This window comes from Lipotes vexillifer, unplaced genomic scaffold (assembly GCF_000442215.2).
Source record: "Lipotes vexillifer unplaced genomic scaffold, Lipotes_vexillifer_v1.1 scaffold269, whole genome shotgun sequence".
Taxonomy (NCBI): domain Eukaryota; kingdom Metazoa; phylum Chordata; class Mammalia; order Artiodactyla; family Lipotidae; genus Lipotes; species Lipotes vexillifer.
Genome location: NW_006799885.1, coordinates 569,985 through 593,167, shown reverse-complemented (window position 1 = coordinate 593,167; position 23,183 = coordinate 569,985). Strand labels below are relative to the sequence as shown.

At 40.9% G+C, this 23,183-nt stretch overlaps 1 protein-coding gene across 1 annotated transcript in view; it reads left to right on the top strand.

Annotated features, from left to right (window-relative positions):
* SLC10A7 (solute carrier family 10 member 7) overlaps positions 1-23,183 on the top strand; it is a 263,505-nt gene that overhangs the window by 167,646 nt on the left and 72,676 nt on the right. The window contains exon 6 of the mRNA XM_007472000.1: positions 9,664-9,699. Coding sequence (XP_007472062.1) covers positions 9,664-9,699 — 36 coding nt within the window. The remainder of the gene's footprint in view (positions 1-9,663; positions 9,700-23,183) is intronic.

The window sequence follows — 23,183 nt, the reverse complement described above, 5'->3', positions numbered from 1 at the left end:
GTGAGCCATGGCCGCTGGGCCTGCGCGTCCGGAGCCTGTGCTCCACAACGGGAGAGGACGCAGCAATGAGAGGCCCGCATACCGAAAAAAAAAAAAAAAAAGATTTGGGTTCCCTAAACTCAGTATTCCTTTCCTGTAATGTAACCCACTATAGATGCAGGCATCCACCCAAGCCCATCTGTACCACCCCCTTGACTTGGGGGCAAGGGGAACTGATGCTAACGTCATGCCAGGTTGCTCACTCTAATGTGTGTGAGTGACACAGTCCTTTGGCTCTGACCCGGGAGTCTTGTGTCTGCTTCCAGCATCCATGAAGCTATGGCAGGCTAACTTGTGATCTTCAAGTCTGGTAAAATCTCAGCCCCTTCACGGTTTTAGATACCCTCTCCCATGAGTCACAGCCCAGGTTTCCAATCACCGACTTTCCCCTTTCTCTGAACCTGTCTTCACCTCATTTTAGTAAAACTCTTCACCTTCTACTTAATATAGGAAAAAGAAGCTTTAAATGAAAGTCCCTTCAGCTTTCTAACATCAAGCATACAAGTCTATCTTCATCTGTACCTAATCTATCCTTTATTCTCCTTTTACAATGAAGAGGTGTCGGCCCTACCTCTTTTCCAAAGTTAAGCCCTCCAGCTGTGCACTGGAACTCTCCCTGCTGCTTCCTTAGGTGTAGTAAGTATAACCCCTTTTCTTTACTAAATCTCCATCCCCCACCCCCCTTTTTATGAATTTTGAAAATTCTTAAGTTTCTCCTTTCAAAAACAAAGCAAACAGCAAGCTTCCTTTCCCTCATCTTTATTCCCCTTTGAGTTTCAGCTCTATTTCTTTCCTCTTCTCTACAGTCAGATTTCTTGAAAGAATTGTCCAAACTCTGTTTTTCTTTCTCCTCTTCCTTCTCAGTCCTCAATCTCCTCGTTTAACTTTCATTCTAGTCATCCCATTGAAACTGTATTCTTCTAGGCATCCTTTGAATTCTAATATATGTTCTATATTCCTAAACTGCTTATCTTCTCTGTAACAGTACACCACCAACCAAATGCTGAGGACTCAGTCATCTGTAGCCACTGTCCAGAGTACTCTGAGCCTAAGTCTCATATATCCAACTCCTTACAGTATCTCTAATTGGATGCCTTGTAGACACCTCAAACTCATCATCTTCCCCAAGAAAAAATTAACCTATACATCCCAGTTCTTTCCTGGCTCAGTAATTAGATCTATAATCTACCTATTTGGTTAAAAATCCCTTAATTCAGAAGATTAAGACACTATTCTTCCTTTCTTTTTATCACCACTCCCCCAATATTTAGTTAATCTACCAGTCTACATTTCAAATATTTCTTGAATGTGTTGTCTCTCTAATTTGATCTCTAAGGTTCTATCTCCTTAGCCCAAATCAACTCCTGCCTGGATTACTGAACAACCTCCTAGTTAGTCTCCCTCCCTTTAATTTTTCACCACTTTAATTTCTTCTCTAAACTATAGCCAGAGTGGTGAGATAGATATATATACATATATATACACACACACACATATATATATATATATCTTAATTTTGATTTGAAAAAAAAGTCTCAATCTTTTGAGAATAAGATGGTAGAGGCATTTCTTAACAGAAGCATTGAAGTTACAGAAGGACAAGGTGGAACTGCTTTCTATAATGGGAACTCCTTATGGGCATGGACCATCAATGAAAGATCAAATAGGTACATATCAGAGACTTGGCTTGAAAAATCAAAAATCACTCTAAGTATATTAGTGAGGGTAAGCAGTGCTTAACAGTGGTTGTAGGAAAAGAAAAACAGAAAAGAAAGAACAAAGATCTTCCAAGACAGTCTTTAAAGACAACCCCAAGGACTTCACAGAAACTGTTTTCTGGAGTTTTAGGTAAAAGTCCACTTTAAAATGACTATAAAGTGTTATGTGTTTAGGAGACTTGGAATCTTTTCTCCCTCAGCACCCATCACGTCTGTACACAGTTGACACTCAATAAATGTCTGTTTAATTAAATGTATGCCATTGAGACAAGCCAACTGCTATTGCTGCGAGGCCTCACAGGGTGACATTGCTTTATGGGGTCACCAGAATCCAGGAATAGACCCTTAGCTTTGCGGGTCCAGAAACTCAACTATCATGAGCACCCCCCAATGTGGTTGTGCCCTAAGAGACTGGTGTCAACTAGTCAGGGTCTTCTCTTCCTATCAGAAATACTACGTGGAAAACAAAATTATTATTCAGTGTTTTCTTGGCAAGCATGGACTCCGACTAGAGAGAATTAACTGGATGTTTTCAGTGGCTGGTGTTATCAAGCTCAAATAGTCTGATGCATCTGACTTTACTGTAGTGCACTGTGCCTGGTGAACAAGCCAGAACACTCATATCAGCTAAGATATACCCGTACCCTGACAGAGCTATGAACATACTGAGAAATGCTTAGCTGGGCATTTTAAGGTACTGACTCTGTGAAGGCCCAGTTTTAAAGAGGAAAATATAGGCAGAGGGGAGGGAAGAGGCCCTCACCTACCAATCAACCACCACTTTCTTTCCACCTGCCCTTCCCTAGATTCCTAATGCATTTTTCTTTCCTCTATAAAATTTCCTCAACTACATATTTTGAGATCCATATTTATAAGATCTTATTCCCTGAGACCATATAACCTGACCATTTTGTTTAATTTAGGTGTCTCCAAAATTCCCCATACCACCCCTTTTTAATTTATTGCTTAGGATGTGTTGGCCAATGTCACTCATTACATATTGGTTTGATACAATTTCATTCTTGAAGATTAAACTTTACTACTACCTTTTAAGATATCACTACATACTGACCACAGAACAAAATATGCAGACAACCTGCGAGTTTAAGTTAGTATTAATCTTAAAAAAATAAACATAAAAGTGATCTTTGCATTAACATAAATGCAAGGTTCAGAGTAAAGGAGTTGTCAAAGCATAATCTTCAAAAGTTGAAAACATGACTTTTTTATAAATATAGAATGGACACCTGTCAAATATTTATTTAACTGAATAATGAGGGAGCCGGCAGGATGGTAAAGATGGTTTCAAGGAAATGACAGAAATAGGGGTTATTTGGTCCATCAGAAAAGCATACCGAAATAAGTTTGCTGAGTTAGAGACGAAACCAGCTAATTTCTGCAGAGTAATAAAACCATAACCTTTGTGATTGTTCTTCTACTAGGCAGAAATGATTTCCATCTCTACTGGACAAAGCTTTGTAAGTTAACATGTAATTTCATAGTCTGGGCCCTAATCACTAGTAAGTAGAAGTCAAACAAAGGTATATCCCTCTAGGAAATTAAGTAAGTAATCCTTGGATTGGCCCGTGAGACAAATCTCCAGGGTGACTTTGAAAGGACATGCGGTCCCCGTTTGGCCTTATTTCCAAGTTTTGGTCAATTTTTATTAAGCAAGTGCTGTGGACTCTTAAATTCATCTGGATAAGATGATGTCTAAAAGAAGGCTCGGGGCTTCCCTGGTGGCGCAGTGGTTGAGAGTCCGCCGATGCAGGGGACGCGGGTTCGTGCCCTGGTCCGGGAGGATCCCACATGACACGGAGCGGCTGGGCCCGTGAGCCACGGCCGCTGAGCCTGTGAGTCCGGAGCCTGCGCTCCGCAACGGGAGAGGCCACAACAGTGAGAGGCCCGCGTACCACAAAAAAAAATAATAATAAAATTAAATAAATAAAAGAAGGCTCAGAACCGCCCTTCCCCACCAGGAGGAACAGTGGGAGGGCCTGAGGACTTTTAGCCTGGACAAGACTTAGTATGGGGACCCAAATGCTCACTGCAGCATTACTCTTAAACTACAGGCCTGAGGAAATAGTTTAAGAGTGCAGAGATTTTATGTACCCCATCCAAAAGCAGCAGCTAAAAGGCCATCACAAGAAAGGAGGGGTGAGATGTGCCCTAAGTTGCTGCAAGGGGAAGACAGGGCATCGATGGAAGTGGTTTGGGCTCAGATTGAGAAAGAGCTTCTCACCGTGAAAGAACGTCAGCCGGGCAGTGTGTGCCTTGAGAGCAGGAACAGGTGTCTGTCTGCAGGTTCTCCGGCAAAGGCGTGGCCATCACAGCCTCACATCAGGAGCAAGTGAGGGAGACAGAGGAGGGTCACGTTTCAGATGAGGACTGGACCAGCCTCAACTAAGATCCTTTGCAAAACTGAGATTCTGTTATTTTGTGAAAATTGAGTTATTGCTGTTTAATTAAAAAATAAGAAGCACCATTTCCAAGGCTCAACATTTAATATCCTGGAGACAGAAGCCTTATGTTAGTTTTAGTAGCTGTGTGATCATAATAGTTGTTGCAGCGAAGCCTTTTGATAATTTTTTCTCCTTTTAAAAATTGATAATTTACTTCAGTTTTGCCTTTTTTACAAGCCCGACTCCCGAGAGAAGTGCATTCACAGTTTTGTTGTTGATTTTGTTGTTATTTGGGGGGGTGATGCTGGTTTGTATTTTAATGTGACTAAATCTCAGTGTCTCAGGTTTGACACTTTTTTTTCCTTTCCACTAAAGTCATTGAAATACATTCACCTGGTCGTTCACATCAGAGGTGTAAATGGATTTTCTAAAGGTTTTTAAGAGATAATCAAAGTCAGACACTTTGTGACTTAACTTCTTCAGGTGTTGCAAACGGAAAGTTTAATACATCGTCTCAATTGCAAAGATGCTAAAACTGTGCTTGACCTTGAATCTGCAAGGAGTTGGGTAGCATCCTTTGCTAGAAGTGCCCATCTACCACTTCTTTGGTTTTAACCATCTGTATAGAATTTACTTGGGAAAGAGAAAGGAGAAGGAATCAGATATATTCAAGAGCAAATAGCATGTTTATTTGATTTTCCAGCTTCCAGTGACTATTGCAGTTACACTTTAACTTTTTAGTTTACCCTTTTTACCATTGATATTTCCCATGGATATTTGCAAAAATGCAACTTTAAAAAAATGTATCAGCCATGTCACACAAAGGCTTATATCTCAATTTGTTTCATGTCATCAAAAAGACATACTGAGTTTGAAGCTCCTCTTAGGTTTACTCTTAAAATATAAACCTGGGGAAATAGTGTAAGATTGCAAAGATTTTGTTTATGCAATTCAGGATCACAGGCTCTGGAGTCAGGGAGATAGAGATTGAATTCCTGACATTGCCTTTTCCTGATTCACTCAGTGTCTCTGAGACTCAGTTTCCTTCCCTAATAGATGGGGATAATATCAGTACCTACTGTATAGTGTTGTAAGGATTGCGTAAGATAACACACATAAAGTCCTTAGCACATCATCTAATACAAGTACTCCATAAATATTAGCTATTATTATTTTATAATAATTAGAACAACTTTACCAAAACTTAATTATGGTGCTCTTGTCAGGATTAACGGCACCATGGCTGACCCTTTTCCTAATACAACTGGAAAGCAAGTTTCAGCTTTGTGCAACAATTCATTCTTAGTTAATGAACTTGAACAGCCACTCTTGAGAAAATAATGAGTAATTGTGAATCTAGAATTAGAAGATACATCCTATTCACTAGGAAACTTAATACCTTAGCAACAAATGTCGTAAGTCCTTGTAAGAACTGTTGTGTGTTGGTGACCATACACTTGAAATATTCAAGCGGGAAAATCTGGAGATAATAGTGCTCTCCCTTCCAGAACGAGAGCATCTCTAAGAATTGGTGATCAGCTGGAAGCCAAGGTCATATAGCAACTAATCATGATGCATATGTCCTTAGCAGAACTCTGTCGAAAACTGAACTGCTTGTTAATCTGCTACCCAGAGACCAGTGCTGTACTGGAGTCAGTTCAGGATTTGGAGCTGGACAAAGCAGGCTCTAGTCCAAGCTTTGACATTTATTTCCTGTGTGATTTTGGGCTGGTTGCTTGGCTTTTCTGAACCTGTTTCGTCATCCATAATGTGGGGCTATTATGGAAACCAACTCTTTCAGTAGAGGAAGGTCAAATTTTTAAACGTACATAAAAGTACTGAAGCAAAATACCATCAGTAGTACTGGTATTATTATTAATACTGTTACTATTTCCACTATTGCAAAGGAGAATGAAACGGGCACCAGGTAGAATATGGGTGCCCACGTGTTATATGACATCAGTGTGGGTTCGACCCCTCTAATACAAGACAGATGTTCCCAGAGTGGTGACAATGCTCAACCTTCTTCCTGGGGGGAAATTCTTATCCTGTCACAGAAATCATACTGTTTCTCAGAAGTGCTATTAGTGCTATTGAAATTCCATAATTAACATTAATATGTTTCTGTTTTCTTTTATCTGAATTTAGATGAACTGATAGATAACAAGGGTAAAAGTGGCTAGGTTAGAAGCAAAGTCAAATTCATTCTCCATTTACTAACTTATTTTACTAACTCATTATACCCCCCCTTTAATATTGGGTTGGCCAAAAAGTGCCTTAGGTTTTTCTCATCCTTTTTTTTTTTTTTGGCCGTGCTGGGTCTTCAGTTGCTACGCGCGGGCTTTCTCCAGTTGCAGCGAGCGGGGAATACTCTTCATCACAGTGTGCGAGCTTCTCATGGCGGACTCTCAACCACTGCGCCACCAGGGAAGCCCCTTAGGTTTTTTAAGTAAAAATAAAAGACACATTTTTCATTTTCACCAAGAACTTTATTGAACAACATGTTCACCCTTTTGTTCCACTACCTTCTGCCATTTTTCAGGCAACTTCATAATTCCGTCTGCCCCAAACTTTTTATCTTTTTGAGCAAAGAACTGTTCCAGGTGCCTTTTACAGTCTCCCAGGGAATTGAAATTTTTTCCATTAAGAGAATTTTGTAAAGATCGAAATCAATGGAAATCTGAAGGTGCAATGTCTGGTGAATATAACAGTTGAATCAGAACTTCCCAGCCAAGCTGTAACAGTTTTTGCCTGGTCATCAGAGAAACATGTGGTCTTGCATTATCCTGTTGGAGGATTATGCATTTTCTGTTGACTAATTCTGGATGCCTTTTGTGGAGTGCTGCTTTCAGTTTGTCTAACTGGAAGCAGTACTTGGTGGAATTAATTGTTTGGCTTTCTGGAAGGAGTTCATAATAGAGGACTACCTTCCAGTCCCACCATATACACAGATCACCTTCTTTGGCTGAATACCGGCCTTTGGTGTGGTTGGTGGTTGTTCCTTTCGCTTGCCCCATGATCTCTTCCAATCCACATTATTGTACAGTATCCACTTTTCATCGACTGTCACAATTTGTTTTAAAAATAGAACGTTTTCATTATATTTCAGTAGAGAATTGCATGCGGAAATACGGTCAAGAAGGTTTTTTTTGCCTAACTTATGTGGAACCCAGACATCAAAGCAATGAACATAACCAAGCTGGTACAAATGATTTTCAGCATTTGATTTGGATATTTTGAGTATGTCGGCTCTCTCCCACATGGTATAACATTCATTGTTCTCAGTTATTGTTTTGATTTGATCACTATCAACTTCAAGTGGCCTACCCAACTGTGGAGCATCGTCCAGCATGAAATCTTCAGCACGAAACTTCGCAAACCACTTTTGACACATTCAATCAGTCACAGCACTTTCTCCATACACTGCACAAATCTTTCTTTGTGTTTCAGTTGTGTTTTTACCTTTCTTGAAATAATAAAGCATAATATGAAGAAAATGTTGCTTTTTTTCTTCTGTCTTCAATATTAAAATGGCTACACAAAAATTCACCAGTTTTGATAAGTCTTTTTAAAAATGCATGCTGATATGACAGCTGTCACAATACAATCTAACAAAATTGTTTCAAATGAAGTTAAAGACAACTAAGTGCTACTAGAGCCATCTTACAAAAAAAAACCAAACGAACACCTTTGGCCCACACAATAGTTTGACATTGTTGGAAGGATCAGCTCCAAGCTCCCTCTCCTGGCCTCCAAGACCTTTGATGATCTGGTATCTGAATCCTCCACTTGATACTTTTTTTCCCTCCCTGCTCAACTTCATAGCTTTGCAAATGCCCTTCCTTCTTCCTGCAATATCCCAACACCTTTTCTACCGGATCACTTTTCATTAATTCTTCTAATTATTTGGAACCATGCCTGGCATGTAAGTGGATATTCAATAGACATTTAAACAAATTGACTTGAAATCAGATGGCTCCCACCTAGACTGAAACAGCCAGATATTTCCATTTTGACGTGACCTCACAAAGTTCGGAATTCCTCCTAGAGTCTGAGTAGATTCCATGTTATTGAAGGACAGTAACTCTTAAAAATTATTTTGGCATTTTGCACATTGAGCTCTTCTAAATGGTGCTGATGAGACCTTGCTTCAGAGGCACCAGTGGAGCTGATAAACCACAATACATGTTTTAATAAATAGATTTTAAAATATAACACTTGAATAAAAATGTGGTATTCCTTATTGCCAGCTAGCTGTGAAAGTTTGCACAATAAAGAAGCATTTATTCTATTATTTAACAATAAAACAAGTCTGTGTGTGGATATTAACATGTGTATATGCCTAAAAAAGTTATGGTAGCAATATTCATATAAGGTAAGCCATTCCCTTTGGGCCACATCCAAAAGAATTTAGTTACTGTAATGATAAAAGCGCTTCCATATATTAATACCAAAAGGACTTTTCCCCAAAAGTAATGAAGTGGTCCCAGACCTCGATCCTGGGCACAGTATAGTCTCTCTCTGTATGTCTATCTCTGTCTCTGTCTCTGTCTCTCTCTCTCTCTCTCTCTCACACACACACACACACACACACACACACACACACACACACACACACAGACAGACTCTTTGGAATTTTAAAGTTCCAAGTAGAATTCATTAATAAAAATATGAACTGCTTTTTCTTGTATAAATCATAATAAAGTGTTGAGAGATAAAGGAACAACTAAGGGGGCAAATCATCAGCTGCTGCTGTAAAACCAAGACCTGTCATGTTAACTCCCAACTCAAACACCTAGTTTTAAAGATTTACCTTCAAGAATCCTAAAAGCTTGTATCCTGCCTCATCAACAACAGCCTCAAACTGTTCCCTGTCATCGAAGAAAACAAATCTTTTGCTCCTTCCTGCCTCTGGAGGCAGAGGGACTGAGGTGGTCCTGGGTGGCTGAATTAGATGAAAGACTTGCCTTCCACCATGGAGACATGGAGTCCAATCAAGTGAAATGAGTTTTGAGATCCCAGCTCATTTCCTAGGGGAGATCAGTTCACATTACAAAATCATGACATCCCATTCATCACAACTGACGTGGTCCTTTGCTCAGGAGAGGACCCCAACTGGGACTAAACCACCTGTCTTCTCTTGAAAAGGGGCACTTTATCCAAGTTAGAGTTGAAAGCCTTGGAGTGAGAAATCTTGCCAGCTTCCACCCAAGTGATGCATATGCAACGTGGAAGGGAACTTAAGCTTAAAAAAGGCAAGACGAGTTTAAGGAAGATTGGTGGTTGTACTTTAAATGATGCCAGATATGAATAATTATACTAGAGATGCTAAGGCATTATGGTCGGGAGAGCCAAGAGTGGGGCTCCCTCTTCTTTATCTCCTAGATTTTATTAAACAGAAATGAGAAGGATAAGCATGTCCATGCATCAGAGTTTAAAATAGCAAAGAAAGTGTCCTGCTTTCCAGGCTGATAAAAGATCATCATCTCTTTCATTTCTTTCAGGGCATCGTTGTAACACCCCTGCTACTGCTGCTTTTTGTGAGTATTTTGATGTTGTTTTTAATATTCTTTATTAAAAGCCATCTACAACCCTTTAAGAAAGGTCTTTAGAAATAAGTTGAAATTTGAATCTTACATCATATTTTGAACTGTTCTTCCAGTTGAGCTGTACCAAGTCATAACATGGAGACACAAAGAATCTCTGTAGTCTCATGGCCCAAGGAGAGCAACAGGACCCAGTTCTTTGGCCTCTGACTCCTGGCTAAATCATTAATTATTACAAATTAATGACCTGTGACGTAGGTCAAAAATGTGCTGCGCTTTATTTTCTCACTAGTGAGACTGAAGTGATTGCTAGTGACCAAGGGTTTGATTGAAAGAGCCTTGGTCCAGGGGACCAGACAAAGCTTAGTTTCCTGTGCTGGTACTGATAGGAGCTGGCTTCCTCACTTTGGGGAATACTGCCTCGGTGTTTTCATCTGTAAAATGGGAAACAATAGCACCTACCCCAGTCTGTCTCCTAGGGATAATGAAATGTGCTTTAGAAAGCAAAAATACATGCTACTGGCAAACCAAGCAAAAATTGTTCTGAAAATAAGAAATGCTAATTAGCTGTCTTATTTCTTTTGGCACTAAGCATATGAGAAATTAGCTGAGAGATTATAATAGAAATTAATGTTATCTCATGCTGAGAAAAGCATATGTAACCGTGAATGATACCTAAAATATTTTATGAACTGTGCATTTTTCATACACACATCTCCCAAGTATAAATCACTCCACTCATCACTGAAATAGCGTAGGGATGCGTTTCTGGGAGTGAAATGCAGCTGTTTGACTAGCACTATTTGTCAGTGAATTAAAACTATGGGACAAATTTATTTAATTATAGGGTAATTACCCAAGTTGAAATTCAATTAGAGTAATAGAATGTGGGACTTCATTTCTTACAAGCTGTGTAGGAAGTGGAGAGGGAGAGATGCCCTACTAAACAGTTGGATTTTGCATCTTTCATGAAATACATTACCTTCCCGTAATAACTTTCAGCCTTATCATCCCTTCTGAAATGCTAGCTCCATCCTGACAAGGTAAGGAGAATCAAATCAGATCACTTCCCACAGGATCACAAACCTCATTAATTTAGACTCAGCAATTCAGAATTTGCAGTGAGTCAAATTGAAACTGAAGTGAATGTCTTCTTTGGGAAAAAAAGACTTGGTTGGTATGTACCTACCTGCTCACCTGCTCACTAGATGTGAGGACCTGGGATTGTCCCTTAGTGTTTTTTCCAAGCCTTGGGATCGTAATTTCCCAGGAGCAGCCCTCAGTGGGCACAGGGTGCAGGCCAGCCTGGGGTCCCCCCTGGCAGTGAGTCAGAGAAGTAGCATAGAGCTGGCCATATAGAAAGTGTCCAATAAATGACTACGTAGCCTAGGTCTTCTCCATTGCAGAAGAGTAGCATCTCCTACTCAGGGGACTCTTTGAAGAAGACTACGAGAGAAGTCACAGCCACAACTAGGGGCTAAGACCTAGGTAGCACTTTTTTTTTTTTTGCGGTACGCGGGCCTCTCACCGTTGTGGCCTCTCCCACTGCGGAGCACAGGCTCCGGACGCGCAGGCTCAGCGGCCATGGCTCACGGGCCCAGCCGCTCCGTGGCATGTGGGATCCTCCCGGACCGGGGCACGAACCCGTGTCCCCTGCATCGGCAGGCGGACTCCCAACCACTGCGCCACCAGGGAAGCCCATAGGTAGCACTTTTGAGTATCTCAGAGTCTGGAATCCCTGAGACACTGTTTCAGCTGTGACTAAGAGAACCAGATGCATACTTTTCTCCCTCTCTTCCCATCTCCATGCCGTAACAAGACTTTCCCAGCAGGTTAATATTAATGGCATCGTGCAAGCTTGCCTTCCCTCTTAGACCCTAGACTTGTGAGCTTTAGTTGATTCAACCTTTTTAAATCATCGAGCTACAGGAATAGTGAAAGAGACCCCAAATTCTGGTTCAACTTAAAAGTTTAATGCTTCCTTTTTGAGCCAACTGGTCTGTCCCACTAGGTTCAATGGCAACGTCACACGACATCAATAGTTACTTCTGTGTTACATGACTTGAAATCGCATGCACAGTATATAATACTTTTTGCCTGTGCATTTTACGAACAATGGGAATTGCTTAAACACTTGGGTGACCAGGCTTCACTTAGCAGGAGAGAAAAGCCTGAGCGACTTAAAATATGAACACATTTCATTAAAGATGTAGTGTTTTTCATCAACACCCCTGTTGTGGCTTAAATTGTGATTCTCCAAAAGATAGGTTGAAGTTCTAATCCCTAGTACATCCGAATGTGACCTTATTGGAAAATAGGGGTGTTGCAGATGTAATTAGTTAAGATGAAGTCATAGTGGTACAGGGTGGGTCCTTAATCCAGTATGACTGCTGTCCGTAAAGAACAGGAGTCAGAGAACCACAGGGAGAATGCCACATCACGACGGAGGAAGAGATTAGAGAGACGGGTCTACAGGCCAAGGGACACCAGCAGTTGCCGGCAAGCATCAGAAGCTAGAAGAGACAAGGAAGCATTCTCCTCTAGAGATTTCAGAGGGAGCATGGCCTTGCTTGATTTCAGACTTACAGTTTCCACAACTGTGAAACAATACGTTTCTGTTGTTTTAAGCCACCCAGTTTATGATATTTCATTACAGAAGTTAAAAAAGGTAATACAACCCCTGAAAATTGAATTGTCTTTTTTTTTTTTTAAATCATATCTTGAAAGTGTAAATTTCTGGATAGTCAGGCACAGTAGCTAGTAAAAGCCATTTTTGCTGATGGAGTCTCAGTTCCCTGTATTCTTAACCACTTCTCAGAATGTTCCCTTTACCATCTTGCTCCAACTGAAACCTGTCTTCTTATTCACGTTTTTGCTGCTGGCATCTTTCATATCACTGAGCCTTGAAATGGGAGAAGGTGTCTTTCTTATTCCTCTTTACCAATCCCAGATCACTTCCCATGCCTTCTCCGTAAAATCCCTTATTACCTTTAAAGGTTATGCCAGTACACCTATATTACCTGCTGCTGCTCTTTGTTGTAATTGTCAGTGGAATGCCAGGTCACGCTCTAAGAGTCCAGAAAAATGTTAGCACCTTTCCGTTGTCTTCTTTTTAACAATACACTTGGATTGATTCTTGGCATTTTCAGTATTCACATAGTTGACCTTCCCAATACCCTGGCCTCTAAATTCTTGACTCCCTTCACCAGTGAGATTGCCTTCCCCCTCATCTCAGCCAGTCACCCCTGCAGTCAGACCTTTGACTTATTACTGCCAATGATAGCATCCTTCCATAATCCTATTTTCAAATGTCTTCTCCTACTAGCAGCTGCTATCTTTGTGACTTACTCCCCAGATTAAGAATTCTTCAAACTTGACAGGAGGGCTCATTTATTCACCTTATCACCTTCAATGCTTCTAACTAATCCACCCTACCCTCACCCTCTTACCCTCAGATTCCATCTGACCTAGCCTAGATCTCATGGTCCATCATTGTAATTACTTTATTACATACACCGTCAACAACCTTGCTCATCTCTTACTGCTTCCTATTTGTCTGGCAAGAGCCAGTCCTGCTTAAATCCAACTCTACACCTTTCTGTATTTGTACCTGAACACGCGGGGGCACCCACTCTCATGCTGACTGATCTCATTCGAAATTCATGACAACTAATTGTAAATGAGCCTGGCAATCCTACTCCCTTCCCCAAACTGACGCACATCCCCAAACTCTAGAGAATCATTTCACACCTTCTCCTTGCTTCTCAAATCTCCAGTGCCTCTTCTCTTTTTTTCATCTTAACTGATGCAGAAAGGAAACCAGATGATGAGGAAGTCAGAAGCAATCAGAGAAATTTACAAGATCCCGCCTACTTGCTTCTATATTTTTCACCTCTCTCCTCCTTCCGTAGATAAACTATCTTTGCTCCCATCTAAGGCCAGTCCCTCCAGTTGTGCCATCCCTTATTGCCTACTTAGCAATAGGAGCCACACAAATTTCCCTCTTTCCCCTACGTCATTAAATTTTCTCTCTCTCCTGGATCACTTCTATCAGCATGTAAGCATTCTGTAATATTACACATCTTAAAAATTAAATTTCACCTTATCCTACCTGTAGTCCATTTCTGTGCACTCTTTTATGGCACAGTTCCTCCAAAAAGTTATTTTAACTTATTCATCACTCATTCAGTAATATGTATTGAGTTCTTCCAATATACCAGTCACTTTCCTGGGTGCCAAGGATATAGCAGTGAGCAAAACAGTTACATCTGTGCTCTAATGGAGGTTATATACTAGTGGAAAGAAGCAACCAACAAATAAGTAAAAATATATTGTGTAAGATGGGCGCTAAAGAAAAAATAAAGTAAGGAAGGGAAGTGGGTTGGGAGGTTGGACTCACTGAGAAACAATATTTGAGCAAAGGCCTAGAGGAGATAACGGAGTGAGCTTTCTGGTGGTAGGATGTTCCAGGTGGAAGGAACAACAAGTGCAAAGGTCCTGAGAGTGTGCCTGGTGCCTAAGGAACAGCAGGGAGGCCAGTGTGGCTGGAATGCAGTGAGCAAGGGGAGAGTAGATGGAGATGAGGTCAGAGACATAGCAGAGGCCAAATGATAGAGGACCTTAAAGTCCTTTGTACGGATTTTGAATTGTAATTCATGAGAGACAGGAAACCATTGAAAGGGTTTTGATCAAGGGAATGGCATGTTCTGACATTCCCTTTAAAAGGGTGACTCTGGATGCTGGGTTGAGAGTAGATTGTTAAGGGGATCGTGGTGGAGACAGGAAGACCAGTTAGAAAGCTAATGCAAGAGATGCCGTTAGCTTGGGCCAGCGTGGTTGAATAAATCTGGTGGGAGGTAGTTCTTTATTTTCTTGAAAGAACTGAGAGATTGAATGAAAATTATGAGGGAAAGATAAGAATCAAGGATGACGCCTGTGCAAATTGAAGTATGGAATTGCCGTGTACTAAGATAAGGAAGGCTGTAGGGTCAACAAGTTGATGGAACTCACAACAAATTCAGTCTTGGACATGTCTGGATTAAGATGCCTTTCAGACATCTAAGTAGAGAAGTCAAGTAAGCAGTTGACTATGTGTCTGGAATTCAGGAGAAAGGGTCTGGACTTTCTGTGTGTATGTATCTCTAGAGATACACATTTGGGAGAGTTCAGCATAGAGATGGATTTTGAGTCAGACTGGACGAGATCACCAAAAGAGAATAAAGAAGGAGAGGTGTCAGTGGACTGAATTTGGGGCATTCTAACATTAAGAGGTCAGCAAAGAAGACCAAGGATATCCAGTTTGCTTAGGAAGAACACCAAGAGATTTTAATGTCCTAGAAGCCTAGCAGAGAATGTGTTTCAAAAAGGGGATGATGGTCAGCTACTTCAAATGCTGGTCTTAATTCGGATAAAATGAAGTCCAACAATTGGCCATTGATTGTAACAAGATGGAGGCCACTGGAGACCTTAACAAGAGCTATTTCAGCAGAGTTTTGGAGGTGAAAGCCTTATTGAAGTTGGTTCAAGAATAAATGAAGAAAGAAGAGTTAAAGACAGAGTTCATTTGGCTGTAAAGTGTGCAGAAAATGGGAGAGCAACAAAGTTAATGAAGGACCGAGAGAGGATTCTTTTTTAAGTTGGGAAAATTATTAGCATATTTGTATCGATAGATTAATCCAGTTAGAGAAGGAAAATTTGATACAGAAAAAAGAGGGGAGAATTCGTGGACCCATGTCCTTGAGTAGGAGAAAGAGATGAGTTCTAGTGTGTAAAGGGAGTATGGCCTCCTAAGCACAGATAGTTCATCCAGAGTCACGGAAGGGAAGCCATGGGATATAGGCAGGGATGCAAGTAAATTGGATGATGTAACTATAAGAGCTTGTTAAGTTCTCCTCTGGTTCTGTTTTCTCAGTGAAGCAAGGTTAGGGGTGGAGGACAAGAAAAGGCAAGGAGGTGTTGGAGATTTGATGGGAAAGGCAAAGACATGAAGAAACAGTCATGCGGCAGAGTGAATGGAATGGGCAAATGCAGTGCTATGGTCCAGCAGCACCGAGGACCATCCTGAGTCTTTACACTTGGCATTGGCTCAGCCTGGATTCTCCCCACCCCGGATATCCACACGGCTCCCTCCTTCACTTTCATCAGGTCTCTGGTCAGATGTCCTTTTAGAGGAGAAGAATAATAATTCCTATTTTTTAAGAATAATATATTCCATCACTCTCTCCCCACCTACCATTCTTAATTGTTCCTCTTTAGCACTTATCGCGTGACATCGTAATCACTGGTTAATTTGTTTATTATCCATCTTCCCTAACTAGAGCAAAGCATTACAAGATAGCAGAGACTTTATGTTTTGGTCACTGCTAAAACCCTACTGCTCAAAATAATGCCTGGCTATGGAAGCCACTTGAAAGCATTTTTGAATGGATACTTGGTAAAGAAAAACTGTTTCTCTTCTCACAGTACTTCTGACACCAAAGGTGTGGGTTTTCCATGCCAAGGGATCCTCCAATTCTCTGCAAATACCAACCGGGTATTCTACAATTTAATTCATTTTGACACTAACTTCCCAGAGTTAATGCAGACCCCACAGGTGGAGGGCTCAGTCTCCCAAGATTGCCTCTCACTTCAGGTGCCCATCAGAAGTAGTGGTTTCCAGGTTACCCACACTGCTGTCTACAAATCAGGGGGCTCCCACAACCCCCTCCTCAGGTCCAATAATTTGCTACCACTGTTCACAGGACCCAGTGAAACACTTTATTTATTATTACCGGTTAATTATAAAGGAAACAAATAAACAGCCAGATGAAGAGGTACATAGAGCAAGGTCCAGACGGTCCCAAGTGCAGGAGTTTTCTGTCCAATGGAGTGTGGGGTGTGCCACCCACCCAGCATACGGGTGCATTCACCAACCCGGAAGCTCTCTGAACCCTTCTGTGCCAGGTACTGGGGACAAAACCCAAATAATGTAACAAAAGACACTCTTATCATCCCATCCCTCAGGAAGTTCTGAGGGTTTTAGAAGCTCTGTGCTAGGAACTGGGGACAAAGACCAAATATATATTTCTTACTATATCACTACATCACAGTTGGACAGGTGGACAGGTGCCTCTGTTCAAAGAGTCAGGCTAGGACCACTTTTAAGACTCGTATGTCCTCATCACATGCTCTACCTTCAGGGCCACATTCCTTATTGTAAAGCCATTTTGAAGGGACCGACTTCACTTCCCTCACAGTCTGTTGTGCAGGGGTGGCGTGGTATGGGGAGAAAGCATCCCGTTTTGGTTCAATCTGCCAGCCAGTATTTGTTGTGAACAGTGGATTTTCTTTTACCCTTCTTAGCCTCGGTTTTTACCTCTGTAAAGTGAAAATTATGATAAGATGAAATGAGTTCATTTATGGGAAAGCCTGTTGTAAACTGTAAGGAACCAGCAAATGCTAGTTATTTAAATTTGACACTTTATAAAGGAAAATAGAAAATAATGCCAGGAAGGATGTCAGGGTTCTGCAAAAGCACTTATCTGATGAAATGCAGTGATGGTCCAGCTAGTCCAGACCTTAATGATGGGCTGAGTCTTAAAACTGTAAGATTCTATAAACTTGTATATAAATGAATCCAGTCCATGGCTGGCAATGAGTGCAGTGAAACTTCCTGAAATAGCACCATTAACTCCTAAGACTCAAAGTGTTTTTTACATATATCACCTCAATTTTCTTGATAACATACCTTTGCTATTGGCAGGGGCAGAAATTATTGTCTTTATTTTGTTAGTGGATGTGTATCAGACCATGAAGTTCCAATCTGTAAGGCTAAATAGAGGCCTTGTCTAGCTAAAAACTATACTTATAAGTTCATTACTTGAAATTCCATGTGAATTGTCCTTCTGAAACAGTGTTCCCAGTGGTAAGCAGCCACTAGATTTTGTCCGCCTGGGCCAGGAACCATGAATATCTTGTTCATTAACTTATCTCTGGTGCCAAATATTCAATAAATGTTGGAAGGAGGGGAATAGAAAGATGGGTGAACAATGATTAGAATGATTCAAATGATAAATAAGTGGTTCGAAGGTTAGGATTCCAGCCTGAGCCATAAAATTTTACTTTATATTTGCTATGACAAGTAACTTAAAATTTTTTTTCAATAATATTAAAACATCCATTCTTTTATTCAGTGTTTGAATGCCTACTGTGCACTGTGAATATTACAATGATCAGTCTGACATTGATCCTTCCCTCAAAGAATTTATGATTTAACAGAGAAAATAGAATATATTCACAGATAATTAAAATCCAAGGTAGAAACTGTATCACAAGTATCATAATATTTCAAAGGAGATTACTGAAAAAGAAAACATTTTATTTAATAGAAGTGGGGTTTTTTACAATAATTTTTTACTGAAAGAAAGCTTTTTTAAAAAATATATTCAAGTATAGTTGATTTATGTTAATTTCTGCTGTACAGCAAAGTAATTCAGTTATACACACACACACACACACACACACTCACACACACACACACACACACACACACACACACATTCTTTTTCATATTCTTTTCCATTATGGCTTATCACAGGATATTGAATGTAGTTCCCTGTGCTGTTCAGTAGGACCTTGTTGTTTATCCATCTATATGTAATAGTTTGCGTCTGCTGACCCCAAACTCCCAGTCCCTCCCTCTCCCTCCTCCCCCTCCCCCTTGGCAACCACAAGTCTGTTCTCTATTGTCTGTGAATCTGTTTCTGTTTCGTAGATAAATTCCTTTGTGTCATATTTTAGATTCCACATATAAGTGATATCTTATGGTATTTGTCTTTGTCTGACTTACTTCACTTAGTATCATAATCTCTAGGTCCATCCATGTTGCTGCAAATGGCATTATTTCATTTTTATGGCTGAGCAATATTCCTTTGTATATATGCACCACATCTTCTCTATCCATTCATCTGTTGATGGACATTTAGGTTGCTTCCATGTCTTGGCTATTATAAATAGTGCTGCCATGAACACTGGGGTGCATGTATCTTTTCCAATGAGAGTTTTTGTCTTTTCTGGATATATGCCCAGGAGTGCGATTGCTGGATCATATGGCAACTCTATTTTTAGTTTTTTAAGGAACCTCCATACTGTTCTCCACAGTGGCTGCACTAATTTACATTCCCACCAACAGTGTAGCAGAGCTCCCTTTTGAAATAAAACTTTTAATTTGAGGAAAACTTTTAATTTGAGAGGTAGATGGAAACTTCTCATATTTCTCCAGGGATCTCCTACTTACTTCAAGTGTTTTTCGTGTGCGTGGTTCTGATTCTCGGTCATATCTAACATCACCTAAAACTTGCAGATCTTTCCTTTCCTTTGATGTGGTTTCTCACTAACACTCTGTTTACCAACCATTATTACGGTTTTTATTCAGCAGCAAATAATAGAGAAGACTGAAAGAGAGAGATTTGAAAACTTGAAATGGAGTGTTGTGGGTAGTGAAGATGCAGAGAGGCCCTGGTGCTGAGTCAAGCACTTAGGCTGTGAGGTCAGGGACAGTCCATTGGGCAGTGTGAAGCTCCTGGCTTTGTAGACCCCTGTCCCCCCAAGTCTCCTTAGCAGCTCCCTCACACCTTCTTCCCAACTACATCTTGGCAACTGTGCGGAATGAAAGGAAGCAACGTCTAAACTTCTCTCTTACTCCCTCTAAAGTTAAGACAAAGAAGGTAAGATAACTATGTTCACACCGTGGAACAGGTCAGTCTAATTCTACGCAATTATGATCTAAGGAAACCAGATATTAGCTGATATTGTTATGGCCTCAAGCCCCATAATTCTGTAGACCACCACTTTTATTTAAATGAGTTCCTGCGTGGCAGGGGAGAGTCAGTAGTGCTTTGAGCTTGTGCCGTTGGAACGACAAATCAAGGCCTCACTTCCACCGCAGCCACAGAGGTCAGCTCAACATCAAGACCCCTGGAAACACAAAGGGCGGAAACTTGGACCACTGCTGAAAGTCACGCTCTCAGAGTTACAGATCAGCCCATCTCCATATGTGGGGATGGTCACATCAATCGCTTAAGATATTTAATAAACATTCACCCTCCTGCTTACCCATTCAATAGTAATGTAAGCGCCCCTTAAGTAAGTGGGAGCACCACCAGCTCTGCTGTTATATCAATTGATTTTATATGACTTGATTTCTTAGAAATCTGGCCCCTCATCAAGTAGATATTTAGAAGGCATTGTGATACTTGGACATATATACACACATGTGCACAACACGGAAACATGTACGTGTGCCCCCATGCATGCACACCTGTTTCTAGGCTAACTGTATGCTCCATTCGTCTGTCTCTTCTGTTACTTTCCATTTTAGCAGTTCTTAAATCCAATCAGCTTGAATTCTCAGGACACTTTAAAAGAAACCTTGTTTTTCCAGAAGGGGAGGGGGACGGTGGGGAGAGGGGGAGAATAATTTTTATTGAGTAGGTATAATGGGTACTTTATGCATATTCCCATGTGAATAGCATGAGTACCTTTAGAGGTAGGTATTATCCTCACCTATATGAGAAAACTTAGGTTCAAAGACTAGTCAAGATCACGGGGCACTTTCAGGCAGCGTTCCTTCCAGGCTTTGCTTACAAAGCATGCCTCCTAGGAGACAGGTGATGTTAAGACATTTTATCAACACTCAGTTACTAGTTCCTGGACATATATATTTTAGGTAACATAGGAAAGATAAACAGAATAAGGCATAATTATTGCCTTCAAGAAACTTAAACCTCATGTAGGTAAAGAAGAATAGACTATGGAAGAATTTTAGAGGAAAAATTAACTACTAAACTGTGTGATTCAGACTGAATTTCATAGGAGTTCACAGAAGAGCGAGGTCAGGGTCGGGGAGAGACGTCAGTGGCAGCTTTCAAGGCTACGGTCATCATTAGTTGCTCTAGTAATTGGCTACCCGTGATGGAAAGTCCTTCAACTTTTGATCCCATCAATAAAAACAAAAACAACAAATACAGACATTAGTGTCATGTACAATACTCTGATTATTTTTTGTAGTATGTTCCCAATGATGGTGGCATAACTGATGGTCACGTACATATGCGATGTATAAAATGATGATAAAACATAAAGCACTTGAAGAGAAATGATCCCATTGATTGCCTCAGTTGTTCCACACGGAGCCGGGCTCTCCACCATGTGCCCAGGAGCGTTTGTTCCTAAAGCAAGTAAGACGGATCTCATCTCCTCGAGCCTGAGAGCAGCTTATCTTCTGACTGCGTGTATAGATCACGCAGGGATGCTTCTCACGCATGGAGAATTTTGTAACGCAAGATAATCTGTGGAGTCTTTTGTAAATGCTCTTCCCGGGGCTCCCCCCAGACCTTGTTGAAAAAATGGGGAAGCAGGGGAGCACCTGGTAAGCCACTTTCAAGTGCTCTAGAAGCAACATTGATCAACTCCCCCCACCTCCATCCCCCTTCAAGGACCATTGACCCAGAGAGGCCAAGTCCACTGCTGCTCTGGGACTTGGCAGATTTATCTGAAGGGATGAGCTCAGGTGCAGCGCTGTCCTAGCCAGGCTTCTCCCTGCACCTTGGTCCCCGCTCCAACACCAGCGGCTGCTCCCCAAGCAGTTATGATCTGGCTGAAGTGAGAAGGACACTGCTTCCTTACACCACCCTTGCCTGTTGGTCCCTCTTCTGGAGGGACTTAAAACTTTGTCTCCTTAAGAGACTATTAGCAACAGCAGGTTCTGTGGTTCCTGAACCAAACTCAGGATTGACCAGACCGAATCCTGTGGTCAGGGAATAATGGACAAAGCTTGTTTCTAGATGCCTCTGCGTATCTCTGCCTCTAGCCAGCCATGTCCTGGAAGCCTATCTTCGCACAGCTTTCCTCTGTGGGCGATTAGCTGATTTACAGTTCATTTGGGCACATTTCACTACAATTCTTGTGTTGTTTGAATAAACAGAACTTACAATTGTACGTAGTTTCCATCAGTTATTGGAAGGTAATCTTTTCATCTTATGTTTAAAATTAGCAGATAGCAAAAAGAAATGTTTTACATATTTTTTAATCTTTAAAAAAATCATTTAAAACCTATTTTGTTCTTTGTTGCTCAGAGAAGGAAAAATACCATGCATCTAGATATATAAATAATAAATAAAAGGAATCATTTCCTCAACTACATATATACATTCCATGACGTAACCCATCTCTAGTTTGATACATGCAGCCAAATCAATATGGCTTTTTAACAACCGTATTCTTAATTTTCATAAAAATGACAGTCATTTTTCCCCTGAGCCTGTCAGCCTGGTATACCTTTAAGTCATTGATTTTGTGTAAGTGATCAGTTCAGTTCGCATGGAATGAAAGACACTGGACTATGGACTCTGGGGAAAGACGGGACTGTAGAAGGGCTCAGGGGACCAAGGCCTAGGGACACTCTCCCTTCTTACGTCTGAATGCCTTGTCTTTGTGACGGGAAGGGGATAGTATTTATGAACATCCATAATGTCTGTGTGTGGGTACAAGAAAGTTAGATCCAATAGTAAGCAAGTCCCCTCCTTCTTTCCCTCGCCTGGGCTGGGCTCTGGGTAATGTAGGTGAGGGGCCAGAACTGGGCCGGAAGGGAACTCATCCTGCTTTCTATATAGGTCTGAAGTGGCTTCTTCCTGATTTCCTCACAAAGGAGATTTAACATTCTTTACTCTACAGTATAAACTATAAATATCTATTCTTATTTTTCTCTGAATGTGGGACTCGTGAAAGCAAAGACCAATCATCAAGGGTGAATTATATAATACAATCATGTTTTAATAGCTGAGAAGGGACACAAATAGTTGCAACGCCTGTGGCTAATGGATTTCCCTGGTAGGAGATAAAAGGCTGATTACACAGAGAGCAAGTGAGGACCTGGTGCGTTAATGACGATTTACAGGTCAGCTCACTTACAGGAGTGATTTAAAACGCACCATCTGTTTTCTAACTGTAGGCTGATAACTATGATTTTACAGACGGTCAATGTCTCTTCATCAAGAATTTACTTATTTGTCTTTCTGAGTCTGCTTAGTCTGGCCCTGTAAAATTTCACTGACTGGACGCCCCCAGATTCTTTCCAAATCAAACAATTTCTAAGTTGAATGGATCGATAGCAGCCAATCTTGCTTCGTTTGACTCAGCCTTTCTCTGCCAGGTTAGAAAATTAAATCCTAATGCTCTAAAGCAGGCCTTGTATGTACTGGATTAACTTCTTTCTGACACATCTACCCTGGTACTAGTGATGTGCCATCCTTGAGGGAGTTAAGAAAAGAGTTACTCAAATAATTTTCGGTGTCCTGTGGTTCAAATCCAGAAACCCAGGTGATAAAGGCTGCACCGTCGTCCACTGCTTATCCAGTTTCCTCCCATCCCCTTTTTTTCTTTTTTCCCCTCTGTCTTTTTTTTTTTTTTTGCGCTACGTGGGCCTCTCACTGTTGTGGCCT